The 24918-nt window shown below is 54.0% G+C and overlaps 9 protein-coding genes across 9 annotated transcripts; 6 read left to right on the top strand and 3 right to left on the bottom strand.

The window, feature by feature from the left end:
* The first annotated feature begins 69 nt into the window (after positions 1–69).
* BAUCODRAFT_481426 (uncharacterized protein) lies at positions 70–649 on the top strand. Its single transcript, XM_007678400.1, has one exon. It carries the CDS (start codon positions 188–190, stop codon positions 455–457), a length of 270 nt encoding a protein of 89 aa, XP_007676590.1. The 5' UTR covers positions 70–187; the 3' UTR covers positions 458–649.
* Positions 650–819: 170 nt separating this feature from the next.
* On the top strand, positions 820–5162 carry BAUCODRAFT_33950 (uncharacterized protein). The gene is made up of 2 exons (XM_007677927.1): positions 820–1338; positions 1392–5162. The coding sequence occupies exons 1-2, from the start codon at positions 1279–1281 to the stop codon at positions 4974–4976; spliced, it is 3645 nt and encodes a 1214-aa protein (XP_007676117.1). The 5' UTR covers positions 820–1278; the 3' UTR covers positions 4977–5162.
* Positions 5163–5202: 40 nt separating this feature from the next.
* On the top strand, positions 5203–7123 carry BAUCODRAFT_33948 (uncharacterized protein). Its single transcript, XM_007677926.1, has 4 exons — positions 5203–5296; positions 5352–5740; positions 5827–5917; positions 5972–7123. Exons 2-4 carry the CDS (start codon positions 5455–5457, stop codon positions 6939–6941), a joined length of 1347 nt encoding a protein of 448 aa, XP_007676116.1. The 5' UTR covers positions 5203–5296; positions 5352–5454; the 3' UTR covers positions 6942–7123.
* Positions 7124–9640: 2517 nt separating this feature from the next.
* On the top strand, positions 9641–10860 carry BAUCODRAFT_148171 (uncharacterized protein; the record flags this gene model as incomplete). Its single annotated transcript, XM_007678399.1, has 2 exons — positions 9641–10697; positions 10751–10860. 2 exons carry the CDS (start codon positions 9641–9643, stop codon positions 10858–10860), a joined length of 1167 nt encoding a protein of 388 aa, XP_007676589.1.
* A 3385-nt stretch (positions 10861–14245) lies between these two features.
* On the bottom strand, positions 14246–14786 carry BAUCODRAFT_33946 (uncharacterized protein). Its single transcript, XM_007677925.1, has 2 exons — positions 14722–14786; positions 14246–14669 (listed from the first exon to the last, which is right to left on the bottom strand). The coding sequence occupies exon 2, from the start codon at positions 14657–14659 to the stop codon at positions 14474–14476; it is 186 nt and encodes a 61-aa protein (XP_007676115.1). The 5' UTR covers positions 14660–14669; positions 14722–14786; the 3' UTR covers positions 14246–14473.
* A 355-nt stretch (positions 14787–15141) lies between these two features.
* BAUCODRAFT_33944 (uncharacterized protein) lies at positions 15142–18067 on the top strand. The gene has a single exon (XM_007677924.1). It carries the CDS (start codon positions 15418–15420, stop codon positions 17635–17637), a length of 2220 nt encoding a protein of 739 aa, XP_007676114.1. The 5' UTR covers positions 15142–15417; the 3' UTR covers positions 17638–18067.
* Positions 18068–18503: 436 nt separating this feature from the next.
* Positions 18504–19387, bottom strand: BAUCODRAFT_482112 (uncharacterized protein). Its single transcript, XM_007678398.1, has 2 exons — positions 18955–19387; positions 18504–18896 (listed from the first exon to the last, which is right to left on the bottom strand). The coding sequence occupies exons 1-2, from the start codon at positions 19103–19105 to the stop codon at positions 18511–18513; spliced, it is 537 nt and encodes a 178-aa protein (XP_007676588.1). The 5' UTR covers positions 19106–19387; the 3' UTR covers positions 18504–18510.
* Positions 19388–19895: 508 nt separating this feature from the next.
* Positions 19896–20381, top strand: BAUCODRAFT_576256 (uncharacterized protein; the record flags this gene model as incomplete). The annotated part of the gene is made up of 1 exon (XM_007678397.1): positions 19896–20381. One exon carries the CDS (start codon positions 19896–19898, stop codon positions 20364–20366), a length of 471 nt encoding a protein of 156 aa, XP_007676587.1. The 3' UTR covers positions 20367–20381.
* Positions 20382–23894, bottom strand: BAUCODRAFT_481348 (uncharacterized protein). The gene is made up of 2 exons (XM_007678396.1): positions 23136–23894; positions 20382–23064 (listed from the first exon to the last, which is right to left on the bottom strand). The coding sequence occupies exons 1-2, from the start codon at positions 23626–23628 to the stop codon at positions 20579–20581; spliced, it is 2979 nt and encodes a 992-aa protein (XP_007676586.1). The 5' UTR covers positions 23629–23894; the 3' UTR covers positions 20382–20578.
* Between the last annotated feature and the right edge of the window lie 1024 nt (positions 23895–24918).

The following is a 24918-nucleotide window of genomic DNA, read 5'->3' as shown; positions in this document are numbered from 1 at the left end:
CGCCTGTCAATCAGCCCAGCTGGCCCATATCTATCGAGGCACCTTCGAAATGCCTTGCCGGTAAATCTACACACCTCACACAGGAGAGATCGGCTAAAGAGCCGGTTTCGGCAGTCGGTCACCGACCCAAGCCCAAAATGCACGGTGGAAAGAATGTACAGGCAGAAACGATGCCGGTAAAGACAGTATGGATGAGGGAACGAAGCCAGGTCAGAAGAACCACATTGCAATGTGGGGTCTGGTGTTGATCTTTGTCCTCGCCCGTAGAGCAGGTGCGATGGGGAGAGCTTCGAGGCTTGGCAGGGAGGAATCGGGAGCGTTTTTGGCTACTAGCTTAACCGTAACCGCTCGAAACACCCTAAGAGCTCTCCATCCTTCGCACTTTCACCTCCATCGTCTCCAGCCGCGTTGCGCCATCGATAGAGTCAATGGTCCGCTGCACTCGATTTCGCGGTAGCGCCTACAAGCGCCTGCAGGGACCGCGCTGCACTTTCATCATGCTAAATTAGTCAGGGAAGCACTCCCGTTACGGGCGCTGGAAAGGCTGGCAATTAGACCACCGCTCAGAGGAATATTTTTGCTTATACCCTATGTGATATTGCCTTCTTGCACGTGAGATCTTTTTGGCACTGCTGAAGGCACAATGTACATATTTGTAGTAGTAACGCTGGGAATCACGCAGTATGATCCCCTTTCCCCCTGGCAGCTACTTTACACTAGCTATCCCTGCCACCCACATGTACCGTGACGTTTGCGGTTGGTGCCAGATCAAAGTCGAGGCCGCTCTGGTTGGTCTTCGAATTTCCTCGTTTGCGCACCGGTAGTGCTGTTAGCGGGGCGATGTTGAGTGGAAGGGTGAGGTGGGCTTTGTCGAAGCGAGACCGTCTTACAGTGATCACGTTCTCCACGCGTGACCTTCCAAGTCTCGCTGCTTCAACGAGAGAGCTCTCGCTGCGTCAGAACGCCGCAAACGGAGCCCAGCTCTGGTTGCGATGTGGTTGTATCGAGCGCAGTCAAAACTGGAAAATAGGGTGGTCTACAATCCTTAGCCCTCGAGGTTCTTGGGCGCAGAGTCGGAGAAGAGAAGGAATTCGGAGCTCTCCGGTCGTTCAAAGTGGCTTCCGGTGTGCTTGTGGCAAAGCTTAACAGCGCTGAGTCAGGTATATCGGCCTTGGCATTTACTTTTCACCACCCCAGAACGCATATGATGTCGAGTCAACGTGCAAAGGCGTGAGTGGAAGCGAATTTTGATATCGTAGCCTCGGCTTACACTCGGGGATGGCACCTCGAGCGAAGAAAGCTGGTCCAACTCAGGTTGCGGACAGTCCTGCGCCCAAGGTCCGCCACCTCTGATTGCTGCGCATATAGCATAGATCACTGATGTAAGGTAGAGTACGACAAAGGCACCACGAAAGCCACCGGTACGGCGAGACAAGGCCAAAGAGCATACTGTAGTGAACAGCACTGCCTCAGAAGTCGATCCAAACAACAACGTACGAAATGCTGCCGCCACAGCGCCTGCGCCTATCGATGGCGGCCATCCTCCGAAACCTCAGCATTCTGCCGCTCGTGATGACATGGATGCTCTACTCAAGCCGTTTTACTACAGCAAGAGTCTGACCGACCCAATCAATACGGCTCGTGATAAATGGAATCTTCTGCCAGCCTTTCTGCGCGTCAAAGGTCTCGTGAAACAGCACATTGACTCGTACAACTATTTCACCGATGTTGCTCTCCAGGAGATCGTACGAGCCAACCGCTACATCCGCTCCGATGCACAGAAGGATAGGTTCATACAGTTCACTGGTATCAGAGTCGGCAACCCGAACCGACAAGACGATCGTGACCGGACAAACCACGAGTCTCCTGTCACTCCGAACGAGTGTCGTTTGCGAGATATGACATACGCCGCACCAATCTTTGTCGACTACGTCTGGTCGAGCTCCACGGGCCTCAGACGAAAGACAAACAAAATGATCGGTCGGATGCCCATGATGCTGCGTAGCTCGAAGTGCGTGCTCAGCGGCAGGTCAGAGGCAGACATGGGCATGCTTAATGAATGTTCGATCGACCCAGGCGGGTACTTCATTGTACGGGGGCAGGAGAAAGTCATTCTTGTCCAAGAGCAGCTCAGCAAGAACCGTGTTATCGTCGAATCCGCGAAGGGCATCATCCAAGCATCCGTCACAAGTCACACGGCCAACGTCAAGACAAAGACCTATGTGCTGTTGAAGAAGGGGCTTCTCGTGCTGAAACACAATTCTCTGACCGAAGACATTCCGGTAGCAATCGTGCTCCGTGCCATGGGCGTCCAGTCCGATCATGAAATCTTACTTCTTGCTGCTGGCAACGATGCCACATATCAAGATGAATTCGCACCTAATCTGGAACAAGCGGCCTTGGAGGGTGTCTTCACCCAAGAGCAGGCGCTCGATTACATTGCATCCCGCTTCAAACCGGATCGCTTTCCGACATTCGCTGGCAAGGCTTCCAAATCTCCAAAGCAGCAAGCACTTGACAAGCTCGCTGGTACCATAATCCCACATGTTGAAGTTGAGGGGCTCAACTTCAGGCCTAAGGCACTCTACATTGCCTTCATGACCCGCCGTGTGCTCATGGCGATGCATGATCCGAAGCTTGTGGATGATCGGGACTATGTAGGCAACAAGCGGCTAGAGCTTGCGGGCCAAATGCTTGCCCTGCTATTCGAGGATCTCTTCAAGGAAGTTACGAAGCAGATCAAGCTCAGTATGGACAAGATACTGAAAAAGCATAACCCCACGCAAGAGTTCGATCCTGAGAGGCTCATTGACCTTTCTGAGTCGAGAATCACTACCGGCTTGGAGCGTGCCATATCAACTGGCAACTGGGCGCTTAAGCGTTTTCGAATGGACAGGGCTGGCGTTACACACGTCCTAAGCAGGTTGAGCTACATCAGCGCTCTCGGCATGATGACACGAATTACATCGCAATTTGAGAAGACTCGCAAAGTATCCGGACCACGTGCGCTGCAGCCCTCGCAATTTGGTATGCTGTGTACGTCCGACACGCCGGAAGGCGAAGCTTGCGGCCTAGTGAAGAACTTGGCACTTATGACACACATTACCACCTCCGACGACGAAGCACCTATTAGGCGGATGGCGTTTAGTCTCGGCGCCGAAGACGTTACCTCTGCTTCAGGCACCGAAGTCTACAGCGCTGGTGCTTACATCATCTTCGTCAACGGCACACCGGTTGCGCTGACCAGGCAGCCAAAACAGTTCCTGGTCGCTTTCCGCAAATTCAGGCGCATGGGTCGCATCTCGGAGTTTGTAAGCATTTACATCAACCACCACCACAACGGCGTACACATTGCTACAGATGAGGGCAGAATCTGTCGGCCGCTGATCGTGGTCGAGAATGGCAAGTCGAAGGTGAACGCTCGCTTCCTGGACTCCCTTCGTAAAGGTACCATGGGCTTCGATGATGCGCTATCGCGAGGCATTGTGGAGTATCTAGATGTCAACGAGGAGAATGACTCAAATATTGCAGTCTATGAAGACGGCATCACCCAACATACCACTCATCTGGAAATCGAGCCCTTCACCATCCTAGGCGCTGTCGCTGGCTTGATACCATATCCTCACCATAATCAGTCGCCACGAAACACCTATCAATGCGCCATGGGCAAGCAAGCAATCGGCGCCATTGCCTACAATCAGTTCACTCGTATTGATACCCTGCTCTATCTAATGGTCTATCCACAGAAGCCCATGGTCTCGACACGAGCGATTGAGCTGGTCAAGTATGATAAGCTTCCCGCCGGGCAGAATGCTATCGTTGCAGTCATGTCGTACTCTGGCTATGACATTGAAGATGCCTTAGTGCTCAACAAGGCGTCCTGCGACCGAGGGTTTGGTCGTTGCCAAGTGTTTAAGAAGATCAATGTACAACTCAAGACGTACGGAAACGGAGCCACTGACCGAGTTACCGGCCGAGACGACGCAAACCCGAAGCATGTCAAGCTTGGCAAAGACGGCATAATCGAGGCCGGCATGCAATTGGCGGCGGGGGATACCTACATGCTCAAAGAGAAGCCTTTGCAACAGTCAGTTTCCGTCGCGGCTTCCGCGCAAATCTGGGCTCCCGAACACATGTCTTATAAGCTGCCGGATCCGTGCTATGCCGATAAGGTTATGGTTGGCACCACTGAATCGAACCACACCATCTTCAAGATTCAGACTCGACAGACGAGAAGGCCGGAAGTTGGTGACAAATTCTCTTCTCGTCATGGTCAGAAGGGTGTCGTGGGCATCATTGCTGAACAAGCGGACATGCCGTTCTCGGATAGTGGTATCACACCAGACATTATAATGAACCCTCACGGTTTCCCATCGCGAATGACCGTTGGGAAGATGCTCGAGCTGGTCGCTGGCAAGGCAGGAGTCTTGAAGGGTACGCAAGAGTATGGCACTGCGTTTGGCGGCAGCAAAGTCGAAGAAATGGGCAACGAGCTCATCAGGCAGGGTTTCAGCTATTCTGGCAAGGACTGCGTGACTTCCGGAATCACTGGCGAAAGCTTGCCCGCATACGTATTCTTTGGACCGATCTACTACCAGAAGCTGAAGCATATGGTGCAGGACAAGATGCACGCTCGCTCGACCGGTCCGAGAGCCATTCTGACACGGCAGCCTACAGAAGGCCGTAGCAGAGCAGGTGGTCTACGTCTTGGTGAGATGGAGCGAGACTGTCTGATCGCTTATGGTGCCAGTCAACTTCTGCTCGAGCGCTTGATGCTAAGCTCCGACGCTCACGAGGTCGACGTTTGCGAGACCTGTGGAATGATGGGCTACAACAACTGGTGCACGAGCTGCTCAAGCAGTGTCGGCGTGGTCAAAATGACGATGCCGTACGCCGCCAAGCTGCTCATACAAGAGTTGCTGAGCATGAACGTCAAGGCGAGCTTGCAGCTGGAGGATGAATTTCCCAGGGACTAAGGCGTGCGTACTGACGTTATGACGAGCAGACGGCCTCTAAGCATAGCGTGAAGGTTTAAGATGAGAACAAGCATAGCGATGGCGTTCTCTACAGTCCGTGTAGGTACCAACATAAGGTAAGTAATCAACTGTAGCCCTTAAGCGTGAGTCATGTACAGTAGCAGTCTCAAATATATGTCGCCACCATCTCGCGCCCCACGTCTCTTCGACTGGCGACTTCGTCGATCGCACCTTCCTCCAACCCAACTGCGCGTGCCTTCCTTGCCTCGCCTATTTAGGCGCACATTCGTAAGGATGTCATTATGTATTCCCGCCCGAAGGTATACATTCGCAGCCTCATCCGTGCATGTGGCGGAAGACTCTAACATCGACCAGATGTGGCCCTCACAAGGACACCGCCATCGGTTGAAACTACCTCACCCTCTTTCGCATGATCAGGCGCATCCTTCGCCTCCAACAGCTATCCCGCAGGATCAGAATGGCGGAGCGGCGTACGAATCAGTACCCGATGGCCAGGGCTATGTTTGCGAACCTACCGGATTTGGCGGACGGACTGTCTACGCTTTCGCTGACTCCCGACGAAACTACTCCGAACAGTTCGGAACCGGCGCAAGCTATGGGAATCCAGTCCACAGGAAGGAGGACCGCGATCAATACCAAGACCTACGTCCCACCGCACCGTCGACGGGCCAAGCGTGTCCCAGCTACTGCGAAAGACGGAATTCAGCAGAGCAAGGCTTTTACGGACAACAACTTGCCTATCAGTATGCGCAAAATCATCCCACATACCCGCCATATCAGCAGTATGGTGAGGCCCACGATGACCCGCTAACGCCACAGTGGCATGCAGTAAACCGGCCAGCCCTGACACTGCATCCTGATGCGCAAGCATTCACGCCTGGCTCAGCCTACCGTGCAGAGCAATGGCAGCAATCGCCTTGGTCAGTACGCGGATCAAAAATTCACAAGAAGCATCGTGTTAATAGGAGCAGCAGGTACGGAGCGCAGCAAGTCCAGCCTCATGATTCGGACTACAGCCGATCAGCCTCAGGTGTTGAAGATGGTCATGTGGAAGTACCAGCACCGCCCGCCACGAGTGAAGCAGAATGGTATTCATCTATGGGCATGCTCTCACTCGCACAAAAGGCCAAGAGAAAAGGTGGTAAACCGCGCGGCAAGGCTACAGTTACTCCGGTTCGGGAATTGAGGGCGCCTGGTGCTGATCTATCCGATTCGCAGCAATCTCTGAGTCTGCCTCCGCCAGCATCACCGAAGTCGACGCCGCGTCTGAGTCTCTTGAAACGACCAGAGCCAACTTGGACATACTTGAAACAAGCCGAACGCGAGGCCGCCTTTCGCAGCGGACCACCGAGGAGGTTGCTTGTCGTCCTCGATCTGAACGGCACTTTAGTGCACCGGAAAAAGGGTGGTGGCAGCAACTTCACCGCACGTGTGCACGTCCCCGAGTTTTTGCACTACCTCCTGACAAACCACAAAGTCATGATCTGGTCTTCTGCAAGGCCAGAGAATGTCAAGGACATGTGTGCGAAGCTCTTCACCAAGACGAAACGCGATCAGCTTGTCGCCATATGGGCTCGTGACAAGCTGCGCTTGACTCCTCACCAATACAACGAGAAGGTCCAGGTCTATAAGCAGCTCTCCTGGGTTTGGCGCGATCATGATATAGACCTCACTTGCGCTCAGGGGGAGATTTGGGATCAAGACAACACGGTGCTAATTGACGATTCCGTGGAGAAGGCGGCCAGCGAACCTTTCAACTTGATCAAAATTGACGAGTATTGTGGTGGCAAGGATCAGCTCGATATGCTTGGGCCGCTGATACAGTACCTGGAAGTGCTGAAGACTGTGGTGGACGTTAGCTCATGGATGCGTGTTCACCCGTTTCGGATCGACCATGAAGCTGCGCCTTACGACTGGATGCCACTGGTGAACGATATGCACTAGTCAGCTAATGATATGGCTTCGAGCACGCAGTTTCCAAAAAGGCGAGCCGCTGTGGTTATTTAACTATGAAACCAAACGTTCCAGAGTGTTTCCTATACTCTAGTAGAAGGTTCGTCGCAGCCAGAGTAGCCGGCAGCACTGATCGAGGAGCCAATTCCGTGCGTTTCCAAGACTTCATAGCCTGCCTGTTTCGCATTGAGGGTGCAATGTTTTTCTCACGTGACGGGCAATTTGCCTGCCCATGCTACCTGGTTCTTTGTGGCGTCTAATACGACGATGCAGCGTTGGTTGTGTGTTAGAAAACAAGTGACGTCTCTGGAGAGCGCAAGCCTGCATAATCACCATTCTAATTCCTTATTAAGACAGGTCTAGACAGCTCAAGGCGCTTGCGGCGCTCGTCGTAGAAGTTAGCCACACCCCATACACGGCCAAGCGGCAAGACTGAGCAGTCGCAGCGTGTCCCGCAGATCGTCGGCAGGTATTACGTTGATACATCACGACTAGAGTAGAAGTGGACAGCAGAACCGCAGCATAGAGCGGACATTCCGGGTACCGGGTTTGCTGGCACGCGCATGTTGCAGAAAGAGAGAGCTGTGGCACTTCGCCGACGTTGCACAAAAACTTCGTTCCCGCGGGTGACTGCGTCTCGACCGTCGGGTGCACTCTTCGCAAGAGTCTACCACCACAGCCGAGGCCTGGTTGGATATGTTAGTCGCGCCTTGAAAAGACTCCGTGCTTTGCAGGACCAAATGCTCTAGCGAAGCCACCGTGGGTGATGGAAAGATTGCGAGTTGCGACCATTCCTTTCAACTTGGAAGGCCGAGGGAGCCAAGCATGCTGGCAGCTGGCATAGCCTTGGCAGAGCCGGCCAGTAAAATTGTTCTGCTTTTGATTCTCACAAGCGTGTACGCCGCCGATTTGCAAGCTTTTGGTGGATATCATTCCTTCTGACAACCTAGAGGTTTCTGAACTGCATTGCCGGAGGCTATAGTGTTTGTTGGCAGAGTTGAACAATGTAGTCGCTCCGTTTTCTGACAGGTGAGAACTCCATCGTCACGCAGCAGAGTGCGCCGGCTCGCGTTCTCTCAGCCAACCACTCTCAGTCCACATGGCACATCACCCAAACGCGGGCGCGGGCGCTCCTGGCGCGTCCCGAGACACCTTCCGCAAGCTGACACGCACAACGGTGAGAATGTGTTGTTGTGTCCGAGCGGACCTACGCGTATCAATTACGGTACGTTGCTGTCGCAATGACGGTCACAGTCTCACGACAGTTCGCGCGTAGTCTTTCTTGGCCTTACACAATGCTACTAGGACAAGAGTTTGCGGCCCCCTGGCGCTTGCATGTGTCTTGGAGCGGGTCTTACGCCGAGCAGCGAGCCGTCCACTATTTCCGGTCCTCTCATTCAGGTTTGTGCTGATCTATCGAAACCCGCAGCGCCACGGTGTTTTCCTCCGATGCGCTGTTCAAGCTGTCATCGCTACCTGCAGTCCAGATGCGCATGTAAGGCGTTGAGCAGAGGCCAGATCTGGCGGATCATCCGACGCCATTCCCGCCGTTTAACGCCCAGGTTCTCGGCTCCTTCAGCCCAGTACTAGGGAAATCAAACGGCAGACGATCTACATTTAGTGCTCTTCCGACCAATCATGAGTGGTCTGTTCCTTGAATTTTGTGGTACCTGCAGATGTCTGAAGGCAATTTGATGCAAGACATCTGCACAAAAAGATCGATATTACGAATATTGATTTTGCGCTATGTGACAGTTTTCACACAAAATCGAGCACGTAAATCCAGCAGCTGTTGCTCAGGCACGAGCAAGATATGATGCACCACGATGCAAGGGGAGGGCCCGCGTCGGTTTCATCGTACTCCCTTCGATAGCAAACACTGTCTCGCATAACCGATATCAGCCGCGACGCAATCCCGTTATTTCCTGGGGTTTTCGTCGGGTTGGCGCAGCTGTGGTGATCGAGTGCGCGTCAGCCCCTGCTTTGTTGGCGCATCGTGGCTTCCCCACACGCCGAAGTGAAGGAGACCGCCACCGTCTCAGGCTAACCGGGGGGCAACTGCGCTAGCTATTCGATGCAGCCAAAACTGCTTCTATAAGCCCTCCTTCCCTCCTGGATGGAGGTGTCAACACCACCTTGCGTACACTCTACGGTTCTCCCTCGCAACGCACCGTTTTCCTTCCAGAGGCCCCGCCTCGTCCATTCATTCAAAAGCCAACAGCGTCGCCAGTCGCCATTACTGTGCTAAGCCTCTGCGAGGACACCACTCCATACCTGTAAGTGAAGCCCCCATCATCCTGCAGTAAACCTTCGACTATCCCGATCGCCCTTATACGGGAAGAAACGCGCATGTTAGCCTTGGATTGAGCATGTTACGGCCTCAGTCTGAGATTGTCACAAGACCTGGGAAGATACCCTTGTCCCTAAGCCGAGAACATGCGCTTTGTTCCGCAGAATATTGCATTCACAGTGAAGCGGGTCCATTGTCAGTCCTTCGATGACTTGATCTGGTCGCCGCTTTGTGTGAAGGCTTTTCAGCACGAAGACCATGGCTCCTCTACATGCACCCCTGCTGGCAGGTTCGCAAAGACTAACTCGTGTTCAGTCATTACCGAGAAGCATTCAAGGATCTGTGATCCTCATACCAACACACTCATTACCATAAGCATCTCTTGTCACCCGCTACCAACATGCATACCGCCATTCTTGCAGCCGCATTCGTGGCAACGGCTCTCGCCGTCCCTTACCACAACCATCACCAACGCGACGTCGTCTATGATTACAATACTATCACGGTGACCGACGTTGTCTACGTTACTGCCAGCGGGTCTGCGCCTTCCTCGTCCGCGACAAGCGATGCTGCCGATTCTTCGGCCGCTACGAGCTCATCGACTGCCGCTTACCGTGGTTTCCACCAGTCTCGGTACTCGCGATCCAGGGCAGGTGTCACCACCACTACCTCGACTAGCTCCGTCCAGGCCACGACCTCTAGCTCCACTATCGATGTCCCGACGTCTACCTTGGTTGCGGAGACCACTTCCTCAGCTCAAGCGCCGACCACTTCCTCGACTCAAGCGCCGACCACTTCCTCGACTCCAGCGCCGACCACTTCCTCGACTCCAGCGCCGACCACTTCCTCGACTCAAGCACCGAGTTCTACTCAGACTCCTTCTTCGACCCAGGCCCCGACCACAACTGCATCGCCATCGACGACTCAGCAGCCGTCTTCCACTTCGACCTCAACCACTTCCCAGGCGCCCACTACCAGCATCGCTGCTTCAAGCTCAACCCAAGCAGCCGCGAGTAGCGTTCCCAGCCTTGCATCCGATTCGTACCAAGACGTGGCCGTCTACCACCACAACATTCACCGCGTCAATCATTCCGCACCTAACATCGTATGGGATACCGGACTTGCCAACACCGCTGCTATCATTGCCTCTAGCTGCAACTACTCACATAATACCGACGTGAACGGAGGCGGCTACGGCCAGAATATCGCTGCCGGCGTTAACGCCGAAAACATCTCGCTCATCATCACCGAGTTGTTCTACAACGGCGAAGTCAACTGGTTCGATGGCTTATACAATGTAGCGCAGCCTAACATGACCAACTTCGAGCATTGGGGCCACTTCTCGCAAATTGTGTGGAAATCGACAACTAGCATTGGCTGCGCGACACAAATGTGCAGCAACCTCATCAACTTTGGTACAGACTCTTCATTCACTGTGTGTAACTACGGGCCACCAGGTAAGCACATGATATCACCGAAAGTGTACGTGATGTGCTGACTTTTCTTCCAGGCAACTTCGCTAACGAGTACGGTGACAACATTGGAACCCCATTGAACAATCCAACAGCGAGTTGGAACACTGGTGGCCTTCCAGCGTCCGGCGCTACTGGCAGCAACTGATGTGTGGTTTTAAAGGGCGCGTGGGAATGCTTTGCAGCGACACTAAGTGTACAGTCGACCTCACGCGGTGAGCTATAACGGGGGCGGGCCACCTGCGTGACCGTACGCATGATGGGACTTGGATTCTGTATTTACGCCACGCTCGGTTCGTCGTTAAGCGTTCTCTCGTTTGCAGGTAGATAGCCCATCTGATGCCTCTGCGCCCTCAATTCGGAACGCAATTCCAGGTTCGAAATTATGGTGCCTTGCGATTGCATCTTGTGGGTCGCCATCACTTGGATGTCTACCAACTTCACTTCAACGTAATTATATGCGCCGTGTCAGGTCGTTCTTCGTCAGCCCAGCAATTCGATAGCAGATGATTCGTCCCACCCAGCTGGTGCCAGCTCCGTGGTCAGAACTAAACAGTACGAGGTACCGTAACTAGTATGAAAACTGAATGCTCCACATTAAGAGCTCTCCATTGTTCTCTGCTCCCATTACTTGGACAGTCCAGAACCTCGTCGTTGCTCGATCGTGTGCGAATTGTACGCCATCCCAAACGCCGTACTGGGATGTACCACTGTGGTTATAGTTGTTGAGGGTTGCCTTCGGACCTGGGCAGGTAGGACAGCAAGAAGAACAAGCAATGCAACGTGAGCAATGGCACCAGCAGTGTCACACACTGCGAGAAAGGGCATGCCGTCCTAGCTCCCGAAAAGACGGTGGACAACGGTGCTGTGGCTGAACGGCTGGCAAAACCTGATGGCCATTGTGCAGTCGCCGTTCTCGTGGCCACGTAAGAGCTGGGGACGCTAGTGCTGTTACTCGGCTGTGCTAGCACTGGGACCAACGCCTCGCCAAGAGTGGCGCTCGTAAGCTGGAGGGAGGTACCGAATTGCTGTGTCGCAAAGAGGTTCCCTGAATAGCTAGACAACGTCAATGTAGTTCCTAATGTAGCCGCCGGCAGCGAGCTTAGGTCGTCAACTCCGGTGCTTGGGTGGCCCGAGACCGGCAATAAACTTTTAATAGCGCCATTAATGAAGACGAACGACCCTGTCAATGGCAGAGAAACTGTAGCACCGGATATTGTGAGCTCCGCACCAGGCGCGAGCGTCAAGCCAGGTCCCACACTGTAAAGGCCAGAAGGGTCTGCAGTGAAGGCCTGTCCAGCAAGCGACAGCACCCGCGGAGTGGGTTCTGCCAGTGTTGAAGTGCCCTGAGTTGCACCGTCGACAACCGGGTATGGTTCTAATGCAGCTAGCGAAGATGTATAGCCCGAGACGGTGCCTGCGGAGATCCCAGGCAGCATGGTCAAGCTGGACTGGACCACGACCGCAGCTGTAACCTTGTCAGCGTTGAGAGTCGTTCCGGTCAATGTACGGTCCGTGATAGCAGAGGCAGACGCGGCATCAACGGAGATCATAGGCATCGCGCCGGTTCGTGAGATACTTGCGAAAGCGCTCGAAGTGCCGCTTGCTACTGCGTAACTGGCTTGACCCACAACTGGTGTCGTAAACACACCGGTATTAGCTCGAGATGGCGCAGTCTTGTCGCTGAGCGCCGCATTGAGGATCGAGAGCAAAATGCCTCCTCCGTTCGTCGACACACCTGATAGTGATGACTCTTCCAGCAGTGATGTGCTTGCATCGCTGGAGCTGCTATGGGCGCTGGCAGGGCTTGCTTTTGCAGGTCCAATCTGCGCGGTCAGTTCCAGTACGCTGGCGATGATTGCTCCAATCAAGTCAGCCGAAAGTGTTGGAACTCCATCTACAATGCTCTCTGCTGCCGCTGTGGAGTTGTCTCTATCCGGTAACTGGACATTGTCTGGAGCTGGTGGCTGAGGAGCGATGCCGATCGCCCAGGAATCCGGACCATCAGTACTTGAGTCTTGAACCTCCAAAGGTGATATCGAACTGCTTGTCAACGCTAGTGAATGTGGTTGGGCTGTCTGCGCAAGTGCAGCGGAAGTAACGTCGCTGGCTTGCGCGCTCGACACTGATGGCACTGTTGATGGTCCCATTACTATAGAGTCAACGTCGCTGGTGCTTGCAAATGATGTCGGCACGATATCAGAGATAGTCTTGGCGGCTGCAGGACTGCTCAAGGTGGCTGCAGGCGCCGCACTCAATGATGGAGAACGCGTGGTAGTGGTTGCAGGGCGTAAGGCCGGGGTCGAAGGCTGCGCCGCAGAAGTGGCTTGCGCGAGCGCCGTCGGCGGGTCGTAGAAAACGTTGTCCGAGAAGATGCCAAATTCGCAACCGAGTCCGTTATCTCTATAGGACACTGCGTGCATTGACAGGAATTCCTGGGGCACAGACAGTGCCGGCGCATAGTCATCCCAGATCGTTGAGCACACGTTGATCGCTGACGAACTTACGAACCGCGAAACGAAGTAAGTGATCGTGCTGCCAGAGAAGGTGCTAGTGGCGAAGACAGTATGAACGCTTGATATGATAGAGATGCATTTCGGCTGGCACCGGTATGCGGCGGCGGGTACAGGAGACTGGAAATTTGCATAATCAAGGCTTTGTGGCGCTCCAAAGCTGCCGTTCAGGTACGCACACATGCTGTACACTTGGCCTGGGCTCTGAGGGATGATGAAGCGAGTCTGGTTGGCTATGGTTGATGTGCCGCTCGTATAACCCCAGTGTCCACTGATACTAATGTATACAGTTGGACTCGTGAGCGTCGTATTCAACGTGACAAAAGTGTTCGGCCTGCCGGGTATGGTTTCGCTCATGGTCTCGGTTGAGACGCTTCCGTTGCACTTACTTCCGGAGCCTAAAGTGACCACAGGCCAGTAGAACAGTCCGACGCTTGCTGCCGGTTCGAAGCAGAGAGGCTCACCAACAGCAACGCTTGGCAAAGCAGTGTCTTGCGATCCGCACTCAGGTGGGCCCCAGAATGGATAAGGGGCGGTAGATGGGCCGCGCGATGAGTATGCTGAAAGGCTCGAGTTGTAGAGAGTGGAGAGCATCGAGCAGTCGCCGCTTCCTATGACGCAGGGTGGTGGGACGAGTGTATACATTGCTTGCTCTGTGACCGTCGCCGTCACCGGAAATACGGACGTGAACTTCCTGGTTGTAAAGGCTGCGCAGGGCGTCAAACTTAGTCATGTCCCTTGACTCGGTGATACTGGTCAAGCCACGACGTACCTGTGACCACGGTGGTGTACCCGTCCACCCGTGGGTATCCATCGCAGAGTGTGTAAGTCGTAAAGAAGTTCGAAAGAAAGGTCTCCGTAGTGTAACTCGTCCCGTATGATTTGCTAACGCTTGTGACAAACGAGGTGAGTGTCTGTGTCGCCGTTGCAGTCGCTGACCTTCCTGTCGCGGACAAGCTTCGCCACCAGCTCCATCTCTGAGAGTTGCAACTTAGTGCGTATGAAAGCCCGCTTCCTGTGATCGGTATGGTCAGATTGTTGAACAGTACAGACGCCGTGGATGAGCTAGCGTTTAGGTAACGAGGGACGTCTGTAGCAGCGCTTAACAATAACAGGCAAAATAGAATATAGATGTACAACATGATGACAAGTAACCTGCCCAGAACATGCAGCAATCAACAAAGTGCGCGCACGGAAGAGGCGCGATTGATTATCTGTAGGTCATTCGAAAACGCTGATGATTAAGAGCTAGAGCACTTCTAGCCGTGTCTGTTCGACAACAAAAGGAGGTGTAGATCCAAACCATGAATAGCTTCGAGCCGCCTTCATGGCACAGCGGCGCCTACTGTTCCTAATCGACCATGCTTCAGGAGGAGGTGGGACGACCGGCCTCTTGCGCGATCGCATATGAGCTTGATATGAGCGTGATGTCATTGAATCTTCCCTAGATTTAGCAGTAAGTGGGCGGTGATAGCACAGAATACGTGGGCAAGAACCTTCGTCGCCTTTCACCGCCTTGCCTTTCTTTGATATTGAGCTGCTGAAACAGTCTTCCGGTGAGAATGAGCATCTTCAAAAATGCCGGTCGGAACAGCTGCCGGTACGCTTCTGAGTAGCGGCGTAGTCGGCGCGTATGTCACGAATCGCAACGAGAGCGGAAGCGCCTAGACATGGCCTACTTGAGACCGACCTAAACAGCTCGAAGAGGTCGGCATTGTCTTGAGCCAGACTGAGACTGAGAGTGAGACCGAGACCGACATTCGCAGCTGCTTGCACTCTGCTCTTTATGAGATGGTGCAACGTCCAATCTCTTGAGGTCGGTAGTCGATATGAAAGCTTTTCGACGGATAATGGCCCGAGCGTCGCTTACTCTAGGGAAGGGATCGGCTCCGAGTATGAGAACTGACCTGGCTGTGACGCGATTGCGCGCGAATGAGGAGACTTGCAATGCCTGCGCAGGCCTCAACGTCGATGAGATATAGTGGATAAGTGTACAACATTCTCTCTTACCCCTCCTTCAGTCATTGATGCGCCGCGCAATCGCAACAAGTGCGCCGGTGGGACTCTCTAGTGTACGGGCGATATACAGCAGGCACTCCTACAGAGCTTCATTCTATGCGTTGACCTCATCTTATCTTCAGCATCCTTCTCGCACAAATTCCCAACTCCAAGGGAGCCGTCTTCACTCCGCAATGGCGTCCCGCCACGTATCACTGACCAACCGCTGCGGCGAGTCCAAGAGCCCATATGTGCGCTCGCACATGGACAATCCCACAGCATGGCAGCTTTGGACGCCAGAGACGCTGGAGCTTGCTCGCCAGACCAACAGGCTGTTGTTCGTGAGCATCGGCTACTCTGCGTGCCATTGGTGCCATGTGATGGCTCACGAATCGTTTGACGACCCTCGTATTGCGCAACTGCTCAACGAGCACTTCATCCCTATCAAGATTGATAGGGAAGAGCGACCGGACATTGACCGCCAGTATATGGACTTCCTGCAAGCAACATCTGGCGGAGGAGGATGGCCGCTGAATGTGTTCGTCACTCCCGATCTCGAGCCTATCTTCGGCGGCACGTACTGGCCAGGTCCAAAGAGCGAGAGAGCGCAGATGGGCGGCACAGGCTTCGAGCAGATCTTAGTCAAGGTCGCACAGATGTGGAAGGAGCAAGAGTCTAAGTTGAGAGAAAACGGCAAGCAGATCACCGCGCAGCTCAAAGAGTTTGCGCAGGAAGGTACGCTCGGCGGTAGGACAGATGGGAAGACTAGTGACGGAGATGATGGTCTGGAGTTGGACTTGATCGAAGAAGCATACAACCACTACAAGGGCCGCTTCGACAGCAAATATGGTGGATTTGGCTCGGCCCCGAAGTTTCCGACACCGGTCCATCTCAAGGCGTTGGTACGGTTTGGCTGTCACCCACACACGGTGAAAGAAATAGTGGGCGACAAGGAAGTCAAGCACGCCCGGTATATGGCAGTGAAGACACTAGAATGCATGGCAAAAGGTGGGATTAAAGATCAGGTTGGTCATGGCTTCGCAAGGTACTCCGTAACGCGCGACTGGAGCTTGCCGCATTTTGAGAAGATGCTGTACGACAACGCGCAACTACTGCCGCTATATCTAGATGCATACTTACTCACCAAGACTGATTTATTTCTTGAAACGGTACATGACGTAGCGACGTACCTCACGACCGAGCCTATGCAGTCTTCGCTTGGTGGCATCAATGCCTCGGAGGACGCAGACTCCCTCCCAACAGCTATTGATCATCACAAGCGCGAGGGCGCCTTTTATGTCTGGACGCTCGACGAGTTTAAGGAGCTTCTAACCGACGAAGAAGCAACTGTCTGCGCTAGGTACTGGAATGTGCAACCTAATGGTAACGTCGACCGACGCTACGACCATCAAGGCGAGCTCGTCGGTAGGAATACCTTGTGCGTCCAGTACGACACTCCCGACTTGGCGAGCGAGCTCGGCATGAGCGATAGTGAAGTCAAGCGCTTGATCGGCAGCGGTAGGAAGAAACTTCTTGAGTATCGCGACAAGAACAGACCTCTACCTTCTCTTGATGACAAGATCGTCACGGCTTGGAACGGTCTCGCAATCGGCGGACTTGCGCGTGCTAGCGCAGCCCTCTCTTCAATGGCACCAGACTCCGCTCAGGCCTACCTAGCCGGGGCGGAAAGAGCAGCCGCGTGTATTAAGCAACATCTGTTCGACGCCAAGACCGGTACGCTACGGCGTGTCTACAGAGAAGGACCAGGAGAGACACAAGGCTTCGCAGACGACTACGCCTTCCTCATCTCGGGCCTACTGGACCTCTACGAAGCCACGTTCGACGATAGCTACCTCTCCTTTGCCGACACTCTGCAACAAACGCAGGTCAAGCTCTTCTGGGATGACAACAAGTACGCCTTTTTCTCAACACCAGCCAATCAGCCCGATATCCTGGTCCGCACAAAGGACGCTATGGATAATGCTGAACCGTCTACGAACGGCGTGAGCGCGCAGAATCTGTTTCGACTGAGCAGTTTGCTCAATGATGAGAAGTACGAGAAGATGGCTAAGCGAACTGTCGCTGCGTTCGAAGTGGAGATCGGCCAGCACCCGGGCCTGTTCAGCGGCATGATGAGCAGTATCATCGCTTCGAAGCTTGGCATGAAGGGTTTGATGGTCGTCGGTGAGGGCGAGGTTGCCGAAGCCGCTCTTAAGAAAGCTAGAGAAAGCGTCAGGCCGAACTGGACGGTGCTCAGAGTCGGCGGCAAGGCGGAGGCGAAGTGGTTGAGGCAACGCAACGAGCTTCTGCAGGATCTTGACGGCAGCAGAGTGATGGTACAGGTATGCGAGGACGGAGCTTGCAGGTTGTTGGACGCAAAGGAGGTGAACGAGCTCTTTGCTCACGAGTCATAACGAATCTGCACGTTGTATAGAATCAGTCCCCACCCTTGCAAGCACTGCCTCGCGACAAGCGGCTTGCGGACCTGCGATCGCGAAAGACTCCAATAAGTCAGCGCATGTGGCACTGGTCAATGTTAATGCAACATTGACCTCAGTGTGGATGTCATAAAGTCTGAAAGCTGCCCATGAACGCTATGTCAACTCAATGCGGGCTACCCTAAGCAGCGGTGTTTTCAATACTCTGCGATGCCATCTCGCTAGCGCGTTCGTTGCGGTGCGCTCAAGTCTCAGCTCGCTGACTCGCACTTTACCCTGATCCAGGCGAATATGATCGCTCCACACTCATCCAAGACACTCTCAATCATCATGCCGTTATGTTCGTTGCGTTGCAGTGTATTTCGCGCTAAAGCTGCAAATCTCGCCAGTCATTCGCCAATCGCCTCAGTCGCTGTCAGTAGTGGTTGCTTCTCGCTCAGTGGACGGCCTCGCAGACCCTGCCGGCCATGCTTGCGTCATGCTTGTTGTGGTTTGTGGCGTCATGACCTTGATCGGCGTTGGTTGAGAAGCTGTTATGAACAGTCGCCACAGTGCTACCACAGAAGCTCCCAGCAGCGTTCGCAAGCTCACCGTTGCCGTAGAAGCTGCCGTTCGGGGTCATGTTGGAGAAGAGACCCTTCAGACCAAAGCTGTCGTCGAGCCTAGGGGTTGTCTTGAACGAGCTCGAAGCGTCCTTGTATTCGCTAGCGCCGCTCCTCGAGCTGGTCCTGGAAACCTTGAGGTTATCGTGGCAGTCCTTCTTACCGAGCGCGGGCTCCGGCGCCGGGGCGGCTTTGCCCCACCACAAGTAGTCCTCTGGCTTGCACTGTAGTAAAGAGTGAGCGAATATCATAAAGACACTGATCGGTCTGCTCTTACCGGACTGTCTTCCAACCCATCCGAGTTGTAGGACCCGTGGTCAAGCTGACGGATATTCTGACCGATGATGTTGCCTTCTCCGTAAAGCTTCTCCTCGACCAACTGAGAGCTTGCTTTGAGGAGATTAGCCATGGCCTCGTGAACAGTCGCGCCCACGTTTCCACTCAGAAGGCCCGCCTTCTTCTGCGTCGCGCCATTAACGTCGGCGAAGACGACGTGGCATTTGAGGTTCGGCGATGTACCGCGTATGATGATGAACAGCTCGGGCAGGCTGGTGACTCGACGTCCAGTGGACGGGGAGATAACGTGGAAGACTTCTTCGGGGCGTATGATAGGCATAACGACACTGGCGTTGGCTAGTTGTAATGTTAGGATTGCGTGAGTGACGTTCGGGATATGTTTCATGCAGCTTACCAAGAATGAGCTCCTTCATGCCAGCGATGTCGTCACGCTTGTTGATGGCATTGATGAAGGCGTCGACTACCGACTTGATTTCAGCGCGAATGTTGCTGACGCTGCACTTGACCATGTCCGAGACGAAGTCTTTGATCGTGGCGATATCCATCGCAAACGCCGGCGCTGTTTTACTGCGGTGCTTCTGCGATAGCGAGCGAGAGATTTGCGGAATTAATTGTTGCGTCTGCGGGCGGTGCGCTTGAGCTTGGCAGGCGTGTGAAAGATTGGACGAGGGCCGAAGGTAAGCGTGGGTTGTGTGAGAAGTATAGAGATGAGTGAAAGAAGGTAACAAGAACAATATCCTACGATATAATCGCCCCAGTGTGTGGGGCGTAAGGTCACAAGTCAACCCAGTTGCGCCCAGAATAGAAACTCACAACCACTTGACGTCAAGATCAAGCAGCGTACAACGATAGAGCACTGAGTACTGTGACACAAATGATCCCGCCAAAGGAGAGCCCGCGGTGACCGGCAAAGGAACTGTCCAGCGTAACGTACAACGGCGACTGATCGCCAGTAAGGTGAGCTCAGCCTGAGTACAAGCGTCAGGGCCGTTATGGTTCTGCCGCTCACCACGAACGAGTAGTGGTCCGCATCTATGGTGTTAGAATCCGTCTCAAGCTGGTGCAGGCTTCGCAAATGAGCCTCGCTAGTGGGCTGGCTGTAACCAGTACATCGGGGACGCAGCTACATGCAGAGCCTTCCGAACATCGGGCTGCTGTGGGCTTCGTTGTGCAAATATCCCCGGGGTCTCGGCCGTGATGGGTAACGAGCATCGCGATATCAAGCGTGAAGTGAGGGTAAGGCGACGTGAGATGTTTTCGGCCTCAGGCATTAGTTTCTTTCCCCGCGAGCCAATCACACTTTGCCGAACTACTTCCGTTTGAAGAACGGTCAATATGGCGAATGATGGAGAGATTCCGAAGGCGACAGAGTCTACCGAAGCGATTGTGAACCCAACGCAAGCTTCGCCAAAGTCATCAAAGAGAAAGCGTAAGCGGACACCGAAGCCCAACGTGCTAAGCCAACTTACCATCCGGAACCCACCATGGGCGTATATCCATCTCCGGCATATTACGACCACGGGAGCAGCTACGACAGAGCTAGACTCAGTCACTGCGCACATGCACATTACAGCAGCACTGTCGCAGTTTCTGGGCTTACACGGAGCCGCAATACCGATTGACATCACGAAGATCGAAAAGGCTGACGTTTGGGTTCGCTTACCTGCCGAGGACTGCAGCTCTCTACTCGCCGCTGTCGGTGGGTGGGTCAGTAGCAAAGGCGCAGGTTGGAGAATTATAGGTACCAGCTCATGGGATGCAGCAGCGCCTGGAAGGAACAGCGGGCAAGACCTCTTCAATGATTAATACTGATGGCCTTCACCGACCGGAAGTGTCCAAGAAGTGAGTATTTAGTAATGACTCTCGAAGGTCAACTCAATACAGCATTCTCAAGAGCCTGCTGCAGGCGCCTCCGCGAGAGCCCGGCCAGCGCACACTGTTGAATTGCATACGTCGCTCCTCGTGGACCTTGGACGCAAGCCAAAATGCATGCCTGCCGACCTCGATAATGTGACCGACTATGCACCACTCCCATTGACAAGCCCCAGCTGTCGCAAGCGTTCAGGATTGATACCAGCGAAATCATCGCGCTGACGATCCATGTCGGTGTCGTCATCCGGGGAGCCTGTCGTGGGAGGTGTCGCAGTCTGCATGGTGTTGTCAAAGTCGCGATGCTGCTGAGCTGAGCTCGGTCGAGATGCTGCGCCCTTGAAGGAAAACCGGTCATCGCCGTTCGCTTGCGCCACAGCAACCGCTGCATCGTGGACTGCGGCGATCGCTTCGTGGGTGAAGGAGCCAGAAACGTCCTCGCTTGGCGTGAGGACTGGGTCATCCATCTCCATAGCAGATTCGGCGGGTGGCGGAGGCGGAGGTGGAGGAGCCGGCGGTTGCTCGGACTCTGTGCGCTGCCTCTTCAGAGTTGTATCCTCATCATCTGCAGTACCATTTTCGGTGCTACTGATTCTCCGCTTCGCCACCGTCGGACTGTCACTGTAGTCTACGGGCGTGGCTTCGGGCTCGTCGGCTTCATCGTCAGACAGCACAGCGTCATCCATCTCCTTGTCCATAGGACTTCCAGCGGTAGCGGGAGGTGTACCCATGGGTGTATTACCACCATTACCCTTCTTCGCGGCATGCTTCTCCGCCTTCCGTCTATCCGCCTCCGTCTTCTTCTTCACTGCCTTCTCGAAGAACTCCTGTGCATGCTTCTTCACACTCTTGGCTTGCTTGTCGCTGATTTTAGATGGATCGTCTACGCGGCCCTTCCTGAAGTCGGAGTCTACCATCTTCTTGGCGAACTCCTTCGCCCAGCGCTTGAGATCATCCTTCTCCAGCTTGTGCTTGTACTTGCCAACGACATGCATGATGTGCGGTTGGAGCGCACCTTCGTACATCTTCTTTTGCTTCTCTTCCGGCAGAGATCGCCACTTATCTTCCTTGCGCACCTTCTTCGGCGTTTCTACTGGCGTGACGGTCTCTGACGTGGGCTTGACTGGCTCCTTCTTGCTCGATACGATGTTCTTAATGAGGTCCTGTAGCATCTGTTGATCAGACACAGCCTTGGGTGGCGGGGGCGGAGGTGCACCAGTTGCCGGCATGATCGGTCGTTGCCACGTCGTTGTACCTGCTGCATTGTAGTAGTAGATGGTACCATTCGCTGCTGTAGCTTCGAACCAGCCGGGTGGAAGGGCACTAGGCGGTGGTGGAGGCCGGAAACGTGGTGGTGGTCGGGTCCCGCCGAAGAAGGAAGAACCACGGGCTGATGCATTCCCGCGAGGCCCGGTGGGCGCTTGAATACGATCTGGTGATTTTGTTCGGGATCGCGACTTTGACCTGCGCCGTTCGTTTTCGCGCCTGTCTGGTCGCTCAGCCTTACGATCAGGCGCGGTGGCGTTAGGGTCCCGCTTCATCCTTGGTATTCGGTAAGCGACCTCTAGTCTGCTCCATGCCTCAAGTAGGGTGTTTGCAAGTGCTGATACTCTCTCATCATTGTTGTCTTTGAGCTTTTCGACTGTCTCTTCAATCTTCGAGTCCTGAATCTTGTTGCGGGTTAGGCGTGGCATCTTGTCGAGAACATCGAGGACCTGAAGGCACACATTGACATCGTCGATGAAGTTAGAGAGCGCCGTCTTGAGCACGCGGTAGCCGTGAAAGCGCACGACACGATTCCGAACCTTCTCATCATCGGCGCGCTGTATGCGGGTGAGCAGCTTAACTGCAATCCACTTCTCTTTGCACTGCATGAGTGTGGACATGACCTTGTTGACGCCTTCTTCGTCAAGGCCCCTAGGCTCAACGTTGTTGACGTACTCCTCGTCATCCTCACCGGCCTTCTTCTTGCGCGGCTTCTTTGCCACCGCTGTGTCCCAGGCGTCAGCATCATCAATGCCCAAAGCCTCAATGACGGCGTTGGACAGCTTGGTGGCGCGCTCAGTTTGTGTTTTGCCGCCGATGTAGCCCGTACAATTGGGCTCGCCGCAGTAGCAGGGTTGAGGTTCGGCGCCATAGCGGTCGACATTATAGTTGAAAACAAGCTCCTCTCCAGCCTGGATTTTGCGCTCGGCAAAGATTCCCATGCGCAGCTTGTCCCCAACCACCCATTTATCGACATAGCAATTAGGATTACAAGAGTGATTACAGAAACGTCCGAGGTTGCCCTTCTTGGTTGCATCAACAAACTCCCCTTTTGTAAGCGACATGAAGTAGAAATGCTTGATGCCCTCTTCGTCGTATTGCTGCATTCGCCGGCGAAAGACATTTTCGCCAATAACCTCGCCAATGTACTCGAAGATGAAGTCGTTTGCTTTGAGGTTAGTGTTAGTTCGCAAGCCATAGCCTTTCTTTTCTGTCTTGATGACCGTGACATCGGCGAACTGTTTGCGGAGAAAGCGCTGATTCTGACAAGCTGCTCCACACCCGCAATCCGCCGCGCACTCCATTTTTGTAGCACGGTTGATGCAGTCGGAGTCGTCGCCACAGGCATGATTGCTACGTGAAATGGAGTCTATAGAATATGTTAGATAGTGCTCCCAAAGTTGTGATTCTATGGTAGATGTTCAGTTGGTCGCGACTTACCCCACTCCTCAGCGCAGTCGCACTCGAGCGCAGGCTCAGTCGTGCCCAGGTATTTGTTGGCATATGTGCACTCCGGCAGGACGCCGAAGGTCGACGTAGCTTCGCTCGTTTTGTCCTCGTAGTCTAGGAACAGCTGGGGTGGCCGCTTCTCAACCTTTTGCGACGTCGTCCGCGCCAGCTTCGGGGGTTTGCCCGGCTCTAGTTTCAGCGTCACATCGCCGCCCAGTACCTCCTGATGCTCAGCCTTGATCGGTGATTGAGCCATTATATCAACCTTCACGGATGACCGCGATTGTTTCTTGGTGCTGCGCGGTGTCCCGGATGCCGTGTCTGCGCCGCTTATGGGAGGAGAGGGCTCCTTCTTGACTGCATGTGCAACCGATATGGTATTCATATCCACATCCACGTCGCCGTCACCGACCTCCTCTTTCAAGTGCATGTCTTGTAGGGACTGAACAGCACTTGACTTGCTGTCCGCCTCATCTTCCGCCATATCCCAGGTGAATGTTGGTTGCAGAATCTGAAGTCGGAAAGCGGAGGTGCAAGACTCGACTAACGAAGCAGATGTTGGCCGACCGCTACGCTTGGAGAGCGCATCTGCGGTTAAGAAGCAGCGTCCACTCCAATAGTGAGTGATACCCTGGCTCCAGCGTGTGACTGTGCCTACAGTACAGCAAGTCTCGTGTGGCTACCGGTGGAGACTGCCTTGGGCCACAAGGTGAGTTGCTGCGCAGCTTGCGCGGACAGCGATCCTCACAGACGTAGGGAATTGTGCAAAGTGGCAGGACTGGGGCGAGCTCGAGTGGAAGGCTTCTACCGACTTCACTATAATAAGTATTGGCTACACACTTGGCTTCAGATGACCCACTTATCGCAATTTGCGCCCTTGCAGCATTAGGTCAGGTACTGGCTCGTGAGGCCTGTTCTTGAATATTTGGGAGGTTGTGTGGACGTTCCGAAAGAGTGTGATGGTTATTGAAGAAAGCGAACCTGCATCTTACTCGCTCGTTCGACTGAACGCTACCTTACCGTACCACCGAACTTTCGCCGATCCAGCGTCGGAGTTGCACCAAGATTCCCAAAGCCACATCCTCAATACATCGTAGGCTTCCGGGCTTGCGCCTCCCAGCTTTGACAGGTTTTGTGTGAATGCTTGATAGCTGCAATGCAATCACGCAGGCGTCTCGGGTCTGCCCGGCATTTCTCATGCGTTCCGGGTAAGAAGTGCCGCCGATAGGCTGTTTAAACGGCGACTATTCATTAAGGTAATCGCTCTACCGGGTCCTGCTGTTTTGACGACTGCGGTCTGGCAACAGTAGGATCTCCCAGGAGGGTCTTGCCGTTGCTTCGCGCATACCGAACGTATTTGCGAAGTCGCAAGAGGAGGGCGAGTTGGCCAAATTTTGAAGAGTAAGCGCAAACTCAGAAACAGGTGCTCTGTAACAGTATGATACTTTTCGGTGTTTTGTCACATGCCCTCGGGTTCATATGGCATTGGGTATGCGCGAGCTTCTAGCGGCTGTAAGACATGCTGTAAGCTTGACGATATATCACGTCGGACATGGTACGGCATCCGAACAAAAGTTGACGCTAGTTCCGAGCATATCGCGTGAGTAATATGCTTGAGAGACGGCTCCGGGCCCTACCATTCTTTAGCGGCATCGCTCTGGCAGCTGCGTGGGTGACGAGATGTATGTAGGCGCTACGTCCATGCGCTGAGCCAGCCCGGGCGGTAAGAGCGAGATAGCTAGCGACCCATTCGCATCGCGCCAAGATTTGTCTT

This window comes from Baudoinia panamericana, assembly GCF_000338955.1.
Source record: "Baudoinia panamericana UAMH 10762 unplaced genomic scaffold BAUCOscaffold_6, whole genome shotgun sequence".
Taxonomy (NCBI): Eukaryota; Fungi; Ascomycota; class Dothideomycetes; order Mycosphaerellales; family Teratosphaeriaceae; genus Baudoinia; species Baudoinia panamericana.
The sequence above is the reverse complement of the archived record's forward strand: the minus strand, read 5'-3'. Positions and strand labels throughout refer to the sequence as shown.

What these genes read in the sequence shown, in the direction of transcription:
- BAUCODRAFT_481426 (XM_007678400.1), top strand. Translation starts at nt 188, where the DNA reads ATGGATGAGGGAACGAAGCCAGGTCAGAAGAACCACATTGCAATGTGG.
- BAUCODRAFT_482112 (XM_007678398.1), bottom strand. Translation starts at nt 19,105, where the DNA reads ATGGATATCGCCACGATCAAAGACTTCGTCTCGGACATGGTCAAGTGC. An exon ending in CATGAAGGAGCTCATTCTTG is followed by an intron (nt 18,897 to 18,954) that starts GTAAGCTGCATG and finishes CATTACAACTAG; the next exon opens with CCAACGCCAGTGTCGTTATG.
- BAUCODRAFT_481348 (XM_007678396.1), bottom strand. Translation starts at nt 23,628, where the DNA reads ATGGCGGAAGATGAGGCGGACAGCAAGTCAAGTGCTGTTCAGTCCCTA. An exon ending in CGACTGCGCTGAGGAGTGGG is followed by an intron (nt 23,065 to 23,135) that starts GTAAGTCGCGAC and finishes CATATTCTATAG; the next exon opens with ACTCCATTTCACGTAGCAAT.
- BAUCODRAFT_33946 (XM_007677925.1), bottom strand. Translation starts at nt 14,659, where the DNA reads ATGACATCACGCTCATATCAAGCTCATATGCGATCGCGCAAGAGGCCG.
- BAUCODRAFT_33950 (XM_007677927.1), top strand. Translation starts at nt 1,279, where the DNA reads ATGGCACCTCGAGCGAAGAAAGCTGGTCCAACTCAGGTTGCGGACAGT. An exon ending in CGGACAGTCCTGCGCCCAAG is followed by an intron (nt 1,339 to 1,391) that starts GTCCGCCACCTC and finishes GATGTAAGGTAG; the next exon opens with AGTACGACAAAGGCACCACG.
- BAUCODRAFT_33944 (XM_007677924.1), top strand. Translation starts at nt 15,418, where the DNA reads ATGGCGTCCCGCCACGTATCACTGACCAACCGCTGCGGCGAGTCCAAG.
- BAUCODRAFT_33948 (XM_007677926.1), top strand. Translation starts at nt 5,455, where the DNA reads ATGGCGGAGCGGCGTACGAATCAGTACCCGATGGCCAGGGCTATGTTT. An exon ending in GGACAACAACTTGCCTATCA is followed by an intron (nt 5,741 to 5,826) that starts GTATGCGCAAAA and finishes AGTGGCATGCAG; the next exon opens with TAAACCGGCCAGCCCTGACA. An exon ending in CAATGGCAGCAATCGCCTTG is followed by an intron (nt 5,918 to 5,971) that starts GTCAGTACGCGG and finishes TAGGAGCAGCAG; the next exon opens with GTACGGAGCGCAGCAAGTCC.